Source organism: Hemitrygon akajei, chromosome 4 (genome assembly GCF_048418815.1).
Source record: "Hemitrygon akajei chromosome 4, sHemAka1.3, whole genome shotgun sequence".
Lineage (NCBI taxonomy): Eukaryota > Metazoa > Chordata > Chondrichthyes > Myliobatiformes > Dasyatidae > Hemitrygon > Hemitrygon akajei.
In genome coordinates this window covers 180700104-180719699 of record NC_133127.1, presented here as the reverse complement: position 1 = coordinate 180719699, position 19596 = coordinate 180700104, and the positions used below count along the sequence as shown (strand labels likewise).

The 19596-nt window shown below is 41.0% G+C and overlaps 1 protein-coding gene across 8 annotated transcripts in view; it reads left to right on the top strand.

Annotated features, from left to right (window-relative positions):
- The window catches only part of herc2 (HECT and RLD domain containing E3 ubiquitin protein ligase 2), a 244342-nt gene that overhangs the window by 118142 nt on the left and 106604 nt on the right, over nucleotides 1-19596 (top strand). For all 8 annotated transcript variants that reach the window (XM_073044124.1, XM_073044123.1, XM_073044120.1 and 5 more), the window contains 9 exons: nucleotides 51-238; nucleotides 2060-2252; nucleotides 3733-3915; nucleotides 6640-6824; nucleotides 11972-12119; nucleotides 12208-12404; nucleotides 13535-13765; nucleotides 13888-14023; nucleotides 14678-14821. In XM_073044124.1, coding sequence (XP_072900225.1) covers nucleotides 51-238; nucleotides 2060-2252; nucleotides 3733-3915; nucleotides 6640-6824; nucleotides 11972-12119; nucleotides 12208-12404; nucleotides 13535-13765; nucleotides 13888-14023; nucleotides 14678-14821 — 1605 coding nt within the window. The remainder of the gene's footprint in view (nucleotides 1-50; nucleotides 239-2059; nucleotides 2253-3732; nucleotides 3916-6639; nucleotides 6825-11971; nucleotides 12120-12207; nucleotides 12405-13534; nucleotides 13766-13887; nucleotides 14024-14677; nucleotides 14822-19596) is intronic.

The following is a 19596-nucleotide window of genomic DNA, read 5'->3' as shown; positions in this document are numbered from 1 at the left end:
TTTGCAGGAAAGCAGATTTAAACTTAATATGGCACCTTTTTCTCCTGAAGGTCCTGCTTCTGACAGTGGGGAGGATGATGTTGGTGCTTCTCTTCATGGAGCTTCAGCCACTGTTTTAGAAGAGTCAAGAAAGGAAACCACACCAGTTCCACTGCCTGTTTCTGGTCCAGAGTTAGCAGCAATGATGAAGATTGGGACTAGAGTCATGAGAGGTGTGGACTGGAAATGGGGGGATCAGGTACAGAGGCAAATTAATATTGATTTATTTCATAACTATTATGGAGCGGCCAATTCTAACCAAACCAAATTGGCGCTGCTGGTGACCCCCCCCCACAGATTTTTTATACTTGTATGATGCTCCCTCAGCTCCAGTAATGATTGTAAAAGCTGAAGATATATATTTAATCCTTTATTAGCAATTAGCAAACATACAATCTTGAAGTGATGAAAGTTAGGGTACCCAGGTTTAAGTTGAGCGTAATTGAGCGGTCAGCTGCAAACTGCCACGAACAAAGCACGGATATGTAGCTTACTCTCTTCGCTTTTGCCATGCCTCCACTCATGTGACTAGTTATCATCATAAACATAATGAATGCGTAACGTAGAATACAATGCAGATAGAGAACAGATGCATGGCTCCGACATACTGTTTTCCCAAGGTAGAAATTTTATTTCTTGAGTTTGTTTGCTTCAGTTGGGCAAAGTAGAAAAGGAAAATTGAGTGTGCCTTTTTCTGATTCAGCTCTCGAACAACTATAGAGAGCATCATACATTGTGCTCACCCTGAATTAGTGCATGTTTTAATTGGATGTATATGATCTGCCCTTGCATGCAGATTTGAAGTTCTTCTGTGAGTCCTGCTTCAATGCTGACTTTAGTGTTTGGCTCTGATAATACATTGAAGCATAACAAAACATCTGTTTTGAAATTTTGGGGGCTTAACTCAGTATTTCAGGGTTTTGAATGTGAGGAAGCTCATTGAGTACCATTTGTATGTTTATCATATTTTTCATTGTTTAAAAGTTGATAGAACTTTTCCCAGTATGTAATTGCAGAATGCAAGCAGAACTATGATATTACTTGTTGTGAAACAAGCTTTTTATCACTTCTGGTGTCAGTTTCTTTCACCAAAAATTGATTTCCTTTTGTTTGCTGTTCTATAATGCAAAGTACGCAATAGGCAAAGAGAGTATAAAACTGTTAGAACAAATTATATTGATCAAAGATTTATTTATTATTAAAGTATACAACTATGAAATTCTTCAATTCTCTAGGTAACCATGAAACCAAGAAAGAAAAGAAAGGCAGCAGGATCATCAACCCCCAAATCCCTCCTCCTACACAAAAATTGAACAAAATGGATCAGGCGCATTGACCCCACCCCCCACCAAATCCCTCTTCCTGAACAAAAAAAATTGATAAGATTGGGCAAAATAAAAACACAGAATATAAAACTATAGGACTGGAAAATAGAGTATATATGCCAAATCTACATCCAAAATGCAGGAAAATAAAGACCTGGGCAACACTCTCTGGGCACGTCGGTAGGCTGTCCACTCTCCAGTACAGAGCAACTGACCAAAAAGTCTGAGATTAATATAAATAAAAAGACAAGAACTCTTCACCCCTCATTTCACCACTTGCCTATCAGGTGCACTCAAATTTTTAATTTAATGTTTAAGTAATAGAACAGAACAGTGCAGTACAGGCCCTTCAGCCTATGATGTTGCACATGAATAATTTTAAACTTAGACAACTAAAAATTAAAGGGAACTTTAAACTTTTAACTTGTGAAATTTAAATATTAATAATGTGACTTAATATATTATAGAATGCATTTGAGAGGAAATCCAGAATAATACACAAAATGCTGGAGGAACTCAGCAAATCATCATCAGGTCTTGGCCCAAAATATTGACTGTTCATTCCTCTCCATTGCTGCTTCCTGACTTGCTGAGTTCTTTCAACATCTTGTGTGTTACTCTGCACTTAGTTGGGCCAGGGTAGCTCCATCACAAGTATCATTTAGTTTTCATTTTATTTGTATGTCCCACTTCAGGATGGGCCTCCTCCAGGATTAGGCCGTGTTATTGGGGAACTGGGAGATGATGGTTGGATCAGAGTCCAGTGGGATACTGGGAGCACCAACTCATACAGGATGGGAAAAGAAGGGAAGTATGACCTGAAACTGGCTGAACCACCACCAACTGCGCAGCCAGCTACAGAAGACTCTGATACAGAAGATGATTCAGGTTAGTGATCAAATATTTGGTGAATTGTTAATATTGTTAGAATTAGTTTGAATATTTTAATGGGGAATTACATAAATGGAGTTAGAATGGAACAGTTTTTAAACTAACCTGGTTTTGAAGGAGTTGGAGCACATTTTTATCTGCTTAACGTCACGTTTTTGAAAAACGTTTAGCATTTTTATTTGAATGCAGGAGTTTGGATTAAGCAGACTGTATAATGAAGAAACTATTCTTGTTTAGGAAGGAATTTAATGTTTAGTTATGGTTTATTAATGCAGATTGTAGCATTGTCAAAACGTGTCATCATGGTACTTAAGTGAATCTTGATCTTAAAAGTTTTCTCAGCAATTTCCATTAGTCCTTAATATAGAGGAGCAGAATTTAGGCCATCCGGCCCATTGACTTTGCTCCACCATTCTATCATGACTGATTTATTATCCTTCTCCCCATAACCTTTGATACCCCAACACGTACAAACAAGCTGGAGGAACTCAGCAGGTCGGGCAGCATCCGTGGAAATGAGCAGTCAACATTTTGGGCCGAGACCCTTCATCAGGACTGAAGAAGAAGGGGGCAGGGGCCCCATAAAGAAGTTGGGGAGAGGGTGGGAAGGAGAAGGCTGGTAGGTGCCAGGCGAAAAACCAATCAGAGGAAAGATCAAGGGGAAGCAGGGAGGGGATAGGCAGGAAAGGTGAAGAAGGAATGCAAGGGGAAAGCACTATGGGTAATATGGAAGGCAGAATCATGAGAGAGGTGATAGGCAGCTGGAAGAGGAAGCAGAGTGAAAGTGGGATGAGGGAAGGGAATTACCGGAAGTTGGAGAATTCCAACCTTTGATACCCCAACTGATCAAAAACTTATCAATACCTACATTAAATATACCCAATTACTTGGTCTCCACAGCTGTCTGTGGCAGTGAGTTTCACAGCTTCACCACCTGCTGGCTAAAGAAATTCCTCTTCATCTCTATTCTAAAGGAATGTCCTCATATTCCAAGGCTGTGCCCTTTGGCCCTAGACTCTCCCACTAGGGGGAAACATCCTCTCCACATCGATTCTGGTTTCACAATGAAAGCAACACTGGTATTCAGTGTAAGCTGCACATGTCCAACGAGGACTTGTCATGTGTAATTGGTGTGAGCTTCTCTTGACAATATTGGAAGTCTGAGTAAGGAAATATTTTGTTTTATTGAAATACAGTGGGGAACAGGCCCTTCAAACCACACCGGCCAGCAAACTCCAATTTAACCCTAGCCTAATTACAGGACAGTTAACAATGACTAACTGGTACATCTTTGGACTGCGGGAGGAAACCTGCGTGGTCACGGGAAGAATGTATAAACCCCTTACGGGCAGCGGCGGGAATTGTTGTCTGTATTATAAAGTGTTGTACTAGCCACTACGCTGCTGTGCTGCCCCTTTGAAAGATACTTACTATTAGAAAAATAAATAATAAGAATGAAAATCTTTTTTGTGCACAGAAGTGGAATCCGTGGAAAAGAACACTCACCCAACATTGATGTTGTTGATGGCAACAGTTAATCTTCTGCAGACTTTATCTCTTTCTGCTGGAATTCACTCAGATGTAGTTCCAAATGAAGCTATTAAAACTCTATGTGGACTTTTGCGGATGTTGGTGGAAAGTGGAGCCTCAGATAAAACAGGTATTGAACTGTAAGGTCTGGACCAACCTTTAGTGATGAGGTTCTGAATTTCAACTTCATTTATCATGAGGAAATTATAATGATCACTTTTTGAATAACTCCTAATAATAGAAGCTTTATGTTTTGTATAATAGTCTGGTTTTTTTTAGTTTTGTTGCCCGTATCTTTTCTCAGTTCTTTTGTCTCTGCTGCATCTGTTCTTCAGATGAGACCTTCTACCCACCAGATAGAACAGAGATAGACTTCCCCTGGTCTTTGCCTATCACCCACGGGTCTGTGCATCCAGCATGTCATTCTTAGCAACTTCCATCATCTACATCATCTCAACTGAAATTGACCTTTCCACCTGTGTTGCTTTCTGCAGGGATCCCTCTCCATGACTCCTTGTCTGCTCATCACTCCCCGCCCTTGCAAAGTACCTTCGCCTGTAACTGGATGAGTTGCAACACTTGTCCCTACACTTCTTTCCTCACCCCTTCCAGAGCCTTAAATATCTCTTCCAGGCAAGGCAAATCCTTCAAGCTCATTTATTACATCTGGTGCATCCGCTGTAGCCTCCCCAACGTTGGTTGGACCAGTAGCAAACTAGCCGACCGCTTCGTTGATTGCTCCTACTGCCCTGGCTGTCTGGAACTCCAATTGCTAGCCCCTTTTAATTCTCTTCCCCATTCCCACATTGACAAGTCTGCCACTGTTAGGGTGAAGGGAAACGCAGACTAGAGAAGTAGCATCTCCTGTTTCATCTGAATAGCCTACAACCTGATAGCACGAACACTGAATCTTCTGGCTTCCAGTAAACCAATTCCCTTTGTTCCCTTTTGTCTTTTCTCCTAATCTACTCTGTTCTTCCTGCACTCACTCTAGTCCCTTTCATCCTATTTCCTCTTCTCTACCTACTGTGGTTCCCCTCCCCCACTGCTCCCCTCTGTCTCCCTGACCTGATTCCATGCTCCACTTCCAAATCTCAGGTTCCAAATCTTCAGCTCTTTGTTCTCTCCACTGCTTAGCTCCCAGCTTCTGCGGCTGTTTCCACTCTCCCCTCCTTTGCCTGTTGCGGCTCCTCATTGGATTTATCCATTGCTTACAAGATAAAATCTGTCAATGCTGGAAATCCAAATAACACACACAAAATGCTGGAGGAACTCAGCAGGCCAGGCAGCATTTATGGAAAAGAGTACAGTTGAAGTTTCAAGGCTGAGACCCTTCATCAAGACTCCATTGCTTGCTGAATCTTGCTCCATCCCTCCTTCTTTCCATCATTCAGTCCAAATGAACTGGTCTAGTTCTGAAACATTGACTATCCATTTCCTTCCATAGATGCTGTGGAGTTCCTCGAGCATCTTGTTTTTTGGTTAAATTGTAAGTTTAAAGTAAACAATGATTTATTATTAGATCTGTGTAGAAATTCTAAATATAGAATTATTTACTGGCCTTGAGCCTAGTCTTACAAGTTTACTGAACATGCATTTATACTAGATTGAAAGTAGTAGAAACATAGAAAACCTACAGCACAATACAGGCCCCTTGGCCCACAAAGTTATGTCGAACATGTCCCTATCTTAGAAATTACTAGGCTTACCCATAAGCCTCTATTTTTCTAAGCTCCATGTGCCTATCCAAAAGTTTATTAAAAGACCCTTTCGCATCTGTCTCCACCACTGTTGCTGGCAGCCCATTCCATGCATTCATCACTCTCTGAGTAAAAAAACTTACCCCTGACATCTCCTCTGTAGCTACTCTCCAGCACCTTAAACCTGTGTCCTCCTGTGGCAACCATTTCAGCCCTGGGAAAAAGCCTACAAACTATCCACACGATCAATGCCTCTCATCATCTTGTACACCTCTATCAGGTCACCTCGCATCCTCTGTCACTCCAAGGAGAAAACTATTCTCATAAGGCATGCTCCCCAATCCAGGCAACATCCTTGTAAATCTCCTCTGAACCCTTTCTATGGCTTCCACGTCCTTCCTGTAGTGAGGCGACTAGAACTGAGCACAGTACTCCAAGTGCGGTCTGACCAGGGTCCTATGTAGCTGCAACATAACCTCTTGGCTCCTAAATTCAATTGCACAATTGACGAAGGCCAATACACCTTGCGCCTTCTTAACCACAGAGTCAACCTGCGTAGCTGCTTTGAGTGTCTTATGGACTTGGACCCCAAGATCCTTTTGATCCTCCACACTACCAAGAGACTTACCATTAATACTATATTCTGCCATCATATTTGACCTACCAAAATGAACCACTTCACACTTATCTTGGTTGAACTCCATCTGCCACTTCTCAGCCCAGTATAAAGTCAGTAATAAAGTTGTATTTTATTTAATTTATGCAACTGTCACTAACTCCTGTAAGGAAAGAATACTTTTGTTGTTAGAGTCATAGAGCACCACAGGCCTTTCACCCACTGGGTCCAAGCCAAACCCGATCTTCTGTCCCATCTACCTATGTCTGGACCATATCCCTCAAATCCTCTCATTCAGTACCCGTTCAAACTTCTCTTGTTCTTGTGTATTGAGTTGTTATATTTGGCAAGGTGAGAGTTTTGGTAACCAAAAGATTGCCTTAGACTGACGGGGACGGTGAATAAAACGTGCAGGTAGGAATGCAGACCGGTTACACATCTTTTAGGCATGGTTTTATCATCTTTGAATCTACTGAAATATATGAAGCATATGTATATTATTTAGAGAAGTTAAAAAATCCATCTTTTTTTCCCCTAGCTTCTTCTGTAAACAAAATGGTATCCAGAGAGCAACACAGGAGCTGGTGTACACTGGGTTTCATTAGAAGCATAGCACTTACTCCTCGAATGTGTGGTACTCTGAGTTCACCTCAGTGGATTAGTTTGCTAACCAGGATTGTTGAAGGACAACAGTCATTTACTGCTGTATCACTGCAGCGACAGGTGAGAACTTCTGTTGTTGAACTCATTTTTAGAAGGAGCCAAGGGCTGGAAATATTAAAAATAATATACTTTTTGTCTGAAGTGTTTCCCCCCCCCCCAACCCCTCTCATTATTCAAACATCTGGGTGTTTCACCTCAAAGTGCTAAGTATTAGTTGTAAAACCACATTGAAATGCTGATGCTTGAACTTCAAATTAAAAGCAGATAAAAGCTAGAGATACTGAGCAGGTTGGGGAGCATCGAAGGCAAAGGAATTGGAATTAAAGTTTCAGGTCCGAGACCTCTTCATCTGATCAGTATCTAGCATTTTATGAGTGAAGAAACGATCAGCCAATTTAATCCCAGTCTGTGGCATCTGGTGTTGGGATCTCACCATGGTCTGGTCTGTCTTTATTAATAAACACAAAAGATTCTGCAGATGCTGGAAATCTGGAGTAAAAATGTTGCAAAAATAAAGTAGCTGATTGTGACAATGTTGAAAAAACAAAAGAGCTGGTTGTGGACTACAGGAGGAATGAAGGCTAGCCCCTATTGACATCAATTGATCTGAGGTTGAGTGGGTGAACAGCTCTTAAATTTGTTGGCATACGCATCACCGAGTATCTCACGTGGTGTGTACATACTGGCTGTGTGGTTAAAAAAAGCACAACAGTGCCTCTTTCACCTCAGCCAATTGAAGAAGTTTGGCATTAGTCCCCAAATCCTAAGGGCTTTCTACAGGGGCACAATTGAGAGCATCCTGACTGGCTGCATCATTGCCTATAGGGAACTGTACCTTCCTCAATCGCAGGACTCTGCAGAGAGTGGTGCAGACGGCCCAGCTAATCTGTAGATGTGAACTTCCCACTATTCAGGACATTTATAGAGACAGGTTCATAAAAAGGGCCCGAAGGATCATTGGGGACCAGAGTCACCCCAACCATAAATTGCTGCAGCTGCTACCATCTGGGAAATGGTACCGCAGCATAAAAACCAGTACTAACAGGCTCCGGGACAGCTTCTTCCACTAGGCCATCGGATTGATTAATTCACGCTGATACAATTGTATTTCTATGCTATATTGACTGTCCTGTTGTACATACTATTCATTACAAATTACTGTAAATTGCACATTGCACATTTAGACAGAGACGTAACGTAAAGATTTTTACTCCTCATGTATGTGAAGGATGTAAGAAATAAAGTCAATTCAATTCAATTCATTTCACACACAAAATTCTGGAGGAACTCGCCAGGTCAGGCAGCATCTCTGGAGACAATGTTTTGTGCCGAGACCCTGTTGAGACCTATTCAGCTCCTCTGGCATTTTGTGTGTGTTATTCTGTCTTGAATAATGTACTTATCTGGCTTTCACAAGGGCCCTGTATTGAATTGAATTGAATTTTGGTTTATTGTCATTTAGAAACCACAACTGCAGTGCAGTTAAAAAATGGAACAACATTCCTCCAGAATGATATCACAAAAGCACACAACAAAACAGACTACATCAGAAAATCCACATAATGTTTGGCAATCCCCAAATCCAGAGTCCGGAGAGGCTGCTATGTGTTAATATCGCGCTACCATCTTAGCTCGTTCCCTGGAAAGGAGCACCAAATTCACCAGACAAAACAAGACTACCCAGACACACCAAGTCAGGAGACCAACTCTACCACCCAACAAACCAAAAACTAAAGCTACAAGACCTACACAAAACCACATAGTTACATATAGTTATAACAGTGCAAACAATACCATAATTGATAAAAAACAGACCATGGGCACAGTAAAAATAGTCCAAAGATGTTAAAAGACTATAAGTTCGAATGAAACCACCACACAGTTTCACAAGTCCTCAGGGTCTCGATAGACTTGTCACCCCACGCAGAAGGGAATACCCATGCTGTGGACTTCCACGGTGCCACCGGACTCAGCCTTGCAGACACAGTACACAATGAAACCGCCGCCGGACCCAGCGTCGCAGACGCAGCACACAGTGAAAGCGCCCTGACCGCGGCGGACTCCTATTTTCCAACTATTATCCAACACCCTATTTGCCGACCCCAAGAATGTAAGGAATCGAAGCAGGTTTAGGTCATTTTGCTCTTTTGTCATATTTGTTATGATCGTGCCTCATCTTCTACCTCAGTATCATTTCTTGATACTATTATCATATCCCTTAATTCCCACAAATCTCAGTTTTAAATTTAACTCAATGGTTGAGTTGAATCTTCACAGTCCTCCCGGGTTCATTCCTTTCTGAATAGGGTGAGATGTTGGTAGAGGAGAGGAGAAGTTCCCTCCTTTCTGTCTTCAATGGCCTACCCCATATTCATAGTTATAGATTCCTCAGTAAGGGGAAATGAAGAGACGTCTTCTCAGCATCTGGGTGGTCAAACCTTTTAACAGTATTGTAAGTTTTGAAGAGATCTCCTCTGGTTCCTCTAAACTCCAGAGAATATAGTTCTATGCAAATCTTTGAACCTAGCCCATTGAACTTTTTTTGCATGCTGTCCACATATGCATGTAAATACATTTTAGATAAACCAAATTGGTATCCAGTACTCCAGATATGATCTTATCAAGGCTGTCTACACAATTGTAATAAGATTTGCTGGTAATTAAAATCTTTTATTGTAAAGGATTAAATACCAATTGGCCACTGTACATCTATGGTGGTCTTCACTGACTTCAATATAACTACATCCAAATTCCTTTGGATATCTATGCTATCCAGTAGCTTGCCATTTTACAAATATTTTGATTTATGATTATGTTCACCAAAGTGGATGATCTCACATTTTCTTCAACATAATATTCCAATTACTCTGTTCTTGCCCGTTCATTTAGCTTGTTTATATCTTGTATTCTGTATATATCATTCTCCATTTTTGAGCCTAGTTCTGTGTTGTCAACAAATTTGAGAAGATGGCATTTAAAGCCTTCAGCCAAGTTACTTGTATAGATTGTGAAGAGGATTTGTATAGATTAAGCACAGGTTCAGTGGCATATTCAAGTTTGCTGCTGACACCACTGTCGCAGGCCAAATCAAATGTGATGATGAATCAGCATTAGGAGGGATATTGAAAATCACGTTGAGTAGTGCCATTATAATAACGTCTTACTCACTGTCAGCAAGACCAAGGAGATGATTATTGACTTCAGGCCACGGAATCCAGAAGTCTGAGCCAGTACTCATAGGAGGATCAGAGGTGGAGAGGTTCAGCAACTTTAAATTCCTGTGTTATCATGTTGGAGCATCTGTCCTGGGCCCAACACTTAAGTGAAATTATGAAGAAGGTACGGCAGTGCCTCTACTTGCTTAGGAGTTTACAACGATTTGGCATGTTATCTAAAACTTCGATGAACTTCTCTCAATGTGTGGTGGAAAGTATATTGACTGGCTGCAACACAGGCTAATATGGAAACACCAATGTCCTTGAATAGAAATTCCTACAAAATGTTGTGGATGAGGCCTAGTCCATAACAGGTAAAGCCCCTCCTCCCTACCGTTTAGCACATTGAGATGAAGCATTGTCACAGGAAAGCAGCATCCAGCATCAGGGACGCCCACCACCCAGGACATGCTTTCTTCCTGCTGCTGCCATGAGGAAGAAGGTACAGGAGCCTTAGCACTCACACCACCAGGTTCAGGAATGATTATTATTCCCCCAACCATTAGTCTCATAACTTCACTCAGCATAATTTGCCCCATTATTAAAATGTTCTCACAACCTATGGACTCACTTTCAAGGTCTCTTCATCTCATGCTCTTGATACTTATTGCTTATTTACTTAAGATTGTTATTTCTTTTTGGATTTGTACCATTTGTGGTCTTTTGCACACTGGTTGAACATCCAAGTTGGGTGTGATCTTTCATTGATTCTGTTATGGTTATTATTCTTTTATTGATTTATTGAGTATGCCCACAAGAAAATGAGTCTCAGAGTTGCATATGGTGACATATGAACTTTGTTAATAAACTTACTTTGAGTATGCCCACAAGAAAATGAGTCTCAGAGTTGCATATGGTGACATATGAACTTTGTTAATAAACTTACTTTGAATAGCTGGGTCGTGGCATCATTTCCTGCAGTACCTTACTAGACACAAAGTGCTAACTTACAAAACAATCTGTTTATTCCCTTTCTTTGCTTTCTGTATAACATATGCATATTATCCCATTTCCATATGCTCTCACTTTATTGACCAATCTCCTGTACGAAGCTTGATTGCAAGCCGCATAAAATCCAAATGCTTCACTTGGACTAGTTTCCCCTTGTCTGTTCGAAAGGTCCCTTTTGAAAGAAATGAAGCAGATCAGTCAAATATGATTTTTCTTTCATAAATCTTTGTTAACACTCTATATTTGTATTATTTTCAAGGCTTTCTCTTTCAATATGGACTCCTGCCTTTTCACTGCCACTGATGTCAGGTTGATGGGTGGGTGATTGCCTGTTTGCTCTGTCCCTTTTCTTCTTAAATAAGGAGGTTGTGTTTGCTACCTTCCGGTCCACAGGAACGATTTCCGAACCTACAGAACCCTGGAAGATGGCCACCACAACATTCACTATTCATTTCTCTGCAGCTCCTTCCTTCAAAACTTATGTAGATGATCAGTTTTTGGAACTTATCAGTTTTCAAGCTCGCCAACTTCTCTACTACTTTCTTTTTAAACTTATAGTTCCTTCTGTTTCTCATTGCTGTTAGATCCTTGATTATTTAACATGGCTGACAGATATTGTGTGTCTGTTGTGAAGGCACACAGCCTTAATGCTATTCACTCTTCCCATCACATTCCCAATTGCTGACCTTTGACCTAACCTCCGAGCGACCTTCTGGCCCTAACCCACTTTTTCTGATCAACCTGGTGTCTTACTCTTGCAACCCCTCCCATTACTTGATCCAGTCCCTGACATCATGGATCTTCTTTGCGCACTCTGTAGAGATGATTTGTGTGAAAGCAAGACCTCTTGTTCAAGGCTTGATTCATGGGTTCTCAATGGTTTGGGTCTTGCTGAATTCCCTGGTGACAGGCTATCAAGTAAAGTGTTTGTTGACCAGTTGTGAATAGATATTATAATGACACTTTCTAGAGAGGAGTGAATCCATTTCTAGACTTGCATTATATTAATATGTTCTGCTTTTCTGTTTTACTTATGTTAAGATCTTAGCCCTGCGTTTGCTGCAAGCAGTCCTTCCTTCATGGGACAGAGATGAGCGATCAAGAGACATGAAGTTCCTTGTTGAAAAATTGTTTGTGTTTTTGGGTAGTCTCCTAAGCACCTGCTCATCTGACCTTCCGCTATTGAGAGGTGATTTATGTTTATTTTTCTGATCAAGAAACATGATGGCAAAAATAATGGTGGACACATGTTTAAAATATTTTCTGACTTTTCGTAGAAGGAATGCTGAGAAGAAGGAAAACTAGACCTCAGGCTTCTCTGACAGCTACTCACAGCAGTACATTAGCAGAGGAAATAGTTGCTCTGTTGCGAACCCTTCACTCTCTGAATCAGTGGAATGGACTTATCAATGAATATATCAATTCTCAGCTTAACTGTGTCAGTGAAATCATGGCAGATAAACAAGCTGAGGCAGTAAGTACATAATTGGGTTTCTTTTCTGCCTCTATTTGCTTGTTCCATACTTGTAAAACTGATTTTTGTGACTGAACTGTTGGCTTGATATCCCAGTGTACCACAAAAAAACATTAAAATGTCTTGCTTTAAAAGAAACAAGAATAAAAGCAATATATATGAACCAACAATGAGAAAGGTATAGAATTATAAATTCCATTCCCATTCTCAGTTCCCCTTTCCCCTCCATAACTTGCAATTTTTAAGTGAAAACAGGCTTTATTTGTTTAATGGGATATATGGGAATATTCTTCCGTCTAGCTTTTATTTCGTTGAGCTCCAAACCATTTCTAGAGGTCAGAGTCACGTAGCACAGAAACAGGCCCTTTCACCTGCTGACAAAAGCTTTTATTAGTAGGTCTATAGGTTTTGTAGCAATTGTGTTGTCCTTTTTTCACTGGACTGTGGTGTTCATTTCTGTTCTCTTACACTGTTGTAGCTACACTTAACAAATGGTCATTATCAGTCTCCAGGAACACACAGTGTTCAGCTTTCTTCTCGGAACCCTTTGTCCATGGTACGGTAGTGTAGCAGTTAGCACAAAGCTTTACAGTAGCCAGCTGTTAGATTGTGGTTCAGTTCCTGCCACTATCTGTAAGGAGTTAGTACGTTCTCCCATGGCTGCTTGGGTTTTGTCCAGGTGATCTGGTAATGTCTAAGTTCGGGGTAGTAAATTGGGACATGCTATGTTGTTGCCAGAAGCGCGTCGATGATTTGTGGACTGCTCCCAGCACATACCTAACGCAAGAGACTCATTTCCCTGTTTGTACGTGTAACAAAAAAATATAAGATCTTTAGAATTACCAGTGATTTGTGTTAACTATATGTAGGTTTATTATTTTTGCTGTCCAAATCTCACATTGACTGTGAGGCCAGGTGTGTGCTTCCATTGGTTTCTGGGTTTCTAACAAATGGGAAAGATAAAGGGATTTTGCAGTCACTTGTTAGTATTCTGAATGACAGAATACCAAACTTTGTCTACTCTTGGGAAAAGAAACCACGATCTCTTGTGCATTAATGTTTATGTAAGACAACAAGGTATACTACATTTTAGTGTCTGAAATCTTTTCTTTATCTGTGTAATCTTGCAGATAGTCTTGGAAGATTATTTTCCGGATTCAGACAATCCAGAGATTGGTGGACTGATGGCAGTTCTGGCTGTGATTGGTGGAATAGATGGACGGCTGCGATTGGGTGGCCAGGTGATTCATGAAGAGCTTGGTGAGGGGACTGTGGCTCGAATTACTCCTAAGGGAAAAATTACAGTGCAGTTCCATGACATGAGAACGTACAGAGTTTGTCCTTTGAGTCAGTTACAACCGGTAGGTGATATGTGATTACTGAGCTCTACTTCTTGCCATCACATTATCTGAGCAAAACCACACTACATTTACACCTTGAGAGGACAAATTCATAATGCCTACATTTATTTTATATATTTCAGCTCCCAATGACTGCCTTCAGTATTAACAGCTTGCCATTTTCTGACCTAATGCTGTCAGTCTGGGCTCAGCTCGTGAATCTGGCAGGGAGCAAACTTGAAAAGCACAGAGTGAAGAAGTCAAATCAGAGCCTTACAGGTAACTCAAGTATTATTTACTTTTAGTTACACACATAAAATGCTGGAGGAACTCTGCAGACAGCATCTATGGAAAAAAAATGAAAAGGACCAGATGAAGACCCTTGGCCTCAAACATTGACTCTTTATTCCTTTCCATAGATGCAGCCTGAACTGCTGAGTTCTCCCAGCATTTTCTGTGTTACTCTGGATTTCCAACATTTGTAGAATCTCTTGTTCTTGACTTTATGACATTTCAGGCTACAAATGGATTAAGACAACTGCATGCACATGTTCTACAATATAATCTTCTTGTGTGACTCAGCTACTTTGCATTTCTAAAGATGAATTGCAAAAGATTTTGTATCAAGTGTGATTACAACTTCTGACCTGTAACAGAATCCAGTGGATAGGATCATTTTGGTACACTTAAGAAACTTCTACAATCTTCTTTGCTAGTATTGAGGTGTGAATCTTTTTAAAATTTTTGCCCCCACTGCTCTACTGGGTGACACAATAAATTAAAACTCAACATGAAAGGTGGATCTTTAAGATCATTTTCATGTTAGATGTTAATTTTCAAGAATTTTTTTAATGATAAAATGTGACACTCGAAGTCTCCCAAGCTTGGCAGTTCGGAAAATAGTATTAATATATGATTGTTTTGCCATTTCAGATCAAGTGGATTTATTTTTGCTAAGGTGTCAGCAGCTGAAACTGTACATACTTAAGGCAGCACGAGCTTTACTCATGCATCAAGATAAATTGAGGCAGATTCTTTCTCAGCCTGCTGTGTTTGAAACGGGTACACTTTCTACAGGTATGATCTAGCAAGCCACCTCTATTTCCCAAAGCAGGTTACTGTGTTGTATTAACTGTTCAGGTGACTGTGAAAGCTTTATCAAAGTTGATTTTTAAGCTAATGGTCCTGACCCAGTGGTATTAATTGCATCTTATTCAGGAGTTTGTAAGCTTTCATCTCGTAAAAGAGTCATAATGATATAATGACGAAAATGTCCTGACGAAGGGTCTCGGCCCGAAAAGTCGACAGTGCTTCTTATAGATGCTGCCTGGCCAGCTGTGTTCCACCAACATTTTGTGTGTGTTGTTATGGTATAATGTGTTTGCTTTTCAGTGCTACACAGTGAGTGAATGAGATAATAAATGCACGTGGTCCCTTCATGATCAATTAATCAATACTATGTTAAAATGGTTAAGCTATTGAACCCAATTATGTTTGCAGAACTCTGATGTGACGTGTCGTGTGACAGCAGCAATCATTGCAGTGGTTGATGGTTTAGAAAGATTTCCCCAAATCTGGAACGAGCAAGTTGTTAAATTTCCTTAAGTTTTCCAAATAACTCTCAGAGGCTACGTTATAGGTACCTCCTGTATGTTGGCGGTATTCTGCTGCTGCAGCCCGTCCATTTCTAGGTTTGACATGAGTGTTCAGAGATGCCCTTCTGCACACCACTGTTGTAAAGTGTAGTTATTTGAGTTACTGTCACCTTCTTGTGAGCTGGAATTAGTCTGGCCATTCTCCTCTGACCTTTCATGAACAGGGTGTTTTTGCCCACAGATTTGCCGCTCACTGGAAGTTTTTTTGTTTTTCGCACCATCCTCTTTAAACTCTATAGTGTGTGGAATTCCCAGAAATCAGCAGTTTCTGAGATGTGCTTCTGGCACCAACAATCGTTCCACAGTCAAAGTCACTTAGATGACATTTCTTCCCCATACTAATGTTTGGTCTGAACAACAACTGAACCCCTTGACCATGTCTGCATTCTTTTATTCATTGAGTTGCTGCCACATGAATGGCTGATGAAATATTTGCAATAACAAGTACCAGTAGGTGTACCTAATAAGATAGCCACTGAATGTATCTTAGTTTGCAAAAAGTGCAAAACTAATTTGGATTAAACTGTTAAAAGTGAAGGAATTTTGCCTACCTGCCACATGGATTGCTGCAGCGCAAGCTCTTTCCCACCCCACCTGGGATAATAATTTTTGGGATAAAAATAATTTTTGACAACGGTAAAGAATATTATGGAAAATTCCTTTAACCCCAAAGACAAACAAAACAAGTCCAGAGTAACCTATGGTCCAAATGTTATCTGTAAATGCATGTTAATCTATTTTACATGCTTTAAAGAGCGATTTGTAGATCAAAAGATTTATATTGATATCAATATTATTAGGTATTAGTAATAATATAGTATTATTATTGTAATTCTTGAAATTTAAAGGTTTGGTAAATCTAATCAACATTTTACAGGTCCAAACTTATCTGTGTTAAATGAGAGCTACTAAAAACCATGTCTTAAATATAAAAAAAAGAAAAACATACAAACCCCATTTCCAGAAAAGTTGGGATATTTTCCAAAATGCAATAAAAACGAAAATCTGTGATATGTTAATTCACGTGAACCTTTATTTAACTGACAAAAGCACAAAGAAAAGATTTTCAATAGTTTTACTGACCAACTTAATTGTATTTTGTAAATATATACACATTTAGAATTTGATGGCTGCAACACACTCAACAAAAATTGGGACAGAGGCATGTTTACCATTGTGTTACATCACCTTTCCTTTTAATAACACTTTTTAATCATTTTGGAACTGAGGATACTAATTGTAGTAGATTTGCAATTGGAAATTTTGTCCATTCTTGCTTGATATAAGACTTCAGCTGCTCAACAGTCCGTGGTCTCCGTCATCTGATTCTCCTCTTCATGATGTGCCATACATTTTCAATAGGAGATAGATCTGGACTGGCAGCAGGCCAGTCAAGCACACACATTCTGTGTCTACAAAGCCACGCTGTTGTAGCCCGTGCAGAATGTGGTCTGGCATTGTCCTGCTGAAATAAGCATGGACGTCCCGGGAAGAGACGTCGCCTTGATGGCAACATATGTCTCTCTGAAATCCTAATATATGCCCCAGAGTCAATAGTACCTTCACATACATGCAACTCACCCATGCCGTGGGCACTGATGCACCCCCATACCATCACAGATGCTGGCTTTTGCACCTTTCACTGATAACAATGAGGATGGTCGTTCTCATCTTTGGTACGGAGAACTCGATGCCTGTTTTTTCCGAAAACTAGCTGAAATGTGGACTCATCTGACCACAGCACACAGTTCCACAGTCTTTCGGTCCATCTGAGATGAGCTTGGGCCCAGAGAACTCGCTGGCGTTTCTGCATAGAGTTGATGTATGGCTTCCTCCTTGCGTGATACAGTTTCAAGTTGCATTTCTGGATGCAACGACGGACTGTGTTAAGTGACAATGGTTTTCCGAAGTACTCCCGAGCCCAGGTGGCTATAATTGTCACAGTAGCATGGCGGTTTCTTAGGCAGTGCCGCCTGAGGGTTCGAAGATCACGCGCATTCAACAGTGGTTTCCGACCTTGCCCTTTACGCACTGAGATGTCTCTGAATTTTCTGAATCTTTTCACAATATTATGTACTGTAGATGTTGAAAGACCTAAATTCTCTGCAATCTTGCGTTGGGAAATGTTCCTTTTGAACTGACTAACAATTCTCTCACGAATTTTGGCACAAAGGGGTGAGCCACGACCCATCCTTGCTTGCAAAGACTGAGCCTTTGATGGACGTTACTTTTATACCCAGTCATGATACCTCACCTGCTACCAATTAGCCTGCTTAATGTGGAGTCTTCCAAACCGGTGTTACTTGAATACTCTGTGCACTTTTCAATCTTATTTTAACTCTGCCCCAACTTTTGAGTGTGTTGCAGCCATCAAATTCTAAATTTGTGTATATTTACAAAATACAATTAAGTTGGTCAGTAAAACTATTGAAAATCTTTTCTTTGTACTTTTGCCAGTTAAATAAAGGTTCACGTGAATTAACATATCACAGATTTTTGTTTTTATTGCATTTTGGAAAATATCCCAACTTTTCTGGAAGTGGGGTTTGTAGAAAACCGACAGCAGGCCTTTCGGCCTACGAAGTTGTGCAGAACATGTCCCTACCTGAGAAATTACTAGGGTTACCCACAGTCCTCTATTTTTCTAAGCTCCATGTACCTATCCAAAAGTCTCTTAAAAGACCCTATCATATTTGCCTCCACCACCGTTGCCAGCAGCCCATTCCACACACTCACCACTCTCTGCATTTTTTTTAAAAAAAGCTTAACCCTGACATCTCCTCTGTACCTACTCCCCAGCACCTTAAACCTGTGTCCTCTTGTGGCAACCATTTCAGCCCTGGGAAAAAGCCTCTGACTATCCACATGATCAATGCCTCTCATCACCTTATACACCTCTGTCAGGTCAACTCTCATCCTCCATTGCTCCAAGGAGAAAAGGCCGAGTTCGTTCAACCTGTTTGCATAAAGCATGCTCCCCAATCCAAGCAACATCTCCTCTTAACAACACATACAAAATGCTGGTGGAGCACAGCAGGCCAGGCAGCATCTATAAGGAGAAGCACTGTCAACGTTTCGGGCCGAGACCCTTTGTCAGGACTAACTGAAAGGAAAGATACTAAGAGATTTGAAAGTAGGAGGGGGAGGGGGAAATGCGAAATGATAGGAGAAGACCGGAGGGGGTGGGATGAAGCTAAGAGCTGGAAAGGTGTTTGGCAAAAGTGATACAGAGCTGGAGAAGGGAAAGGATCATGGGACGGGAGGCCTCAGGAGAAAGAAAGGGGGAGGGGAGCACCAGCTCCTCTTGTAGGCTTATCTACATACTGTGTCAAGAAACCTTCCTGAACACATCTAACACACTCCACTCCATCTAAACCTCTTGCTCTAGGGAGATGCCAATCGATATATGGGAAATTAAAGTCTTCCACCATGGCAACTCTGTTGTTATTATTACATCTTTCCAGGATCTGTTTTCCTATCTGCTCCTCGATATCCCTGTTACTATTTGGTGGTGCATAAAAAAACACCCAGTAGAGTTATTGACCCCTTCCTGGTCCTAACCTGCACCCACAGAGACTCCGTAGACAATCTGCCGTGACGTCCACCTTTTCTGAAGCCATGATACTATCTCTGATCAACAGTGCCACGGCCCCACCTCTTTTCCTCCCTCCCAGTCCTTTCTGAAACATCTAAAACCTGGCACTTCAAGTAACTATTCCTGTCCCTGAGCCATCCATGTCTCTCTAATGGCCACCACATCATAGCTCCAAATACTGATCCATGCTTTAAGCTCATCTGCTTTGTTCACAATACTCCTTGCATTAAAATAGACATCTCAAACCGTTGGTCTGAGCATGTCCCTTCTCTATCACCTGCCTATCCTCCCTCACACACCGTCTCCAAGCTTTCTCTGTTTGTGAGCCAACCACCTCTTCCCCAATCTCTTCAGTTCTGTTCCCACCCCCCTCCCCAACAATTCTAGTTTAAACTCTCCCCAGAAGCCTGAGCAAACCTCCCCGCCAGGATATTGGTCCCCCTGGGATTCAAGTGCACCTGCCCCAAAAGAGGTCCCAGTGATCCAGTGATGTGAATCCCTGCCCACTGCTCAAATGCTAACGCTTTCCTCTTGTTTTTGATGTACCATGGTTAATGCTTATTGTTGACTATTTGCCAACAGAACTAGGTTAGGAAGCTTCA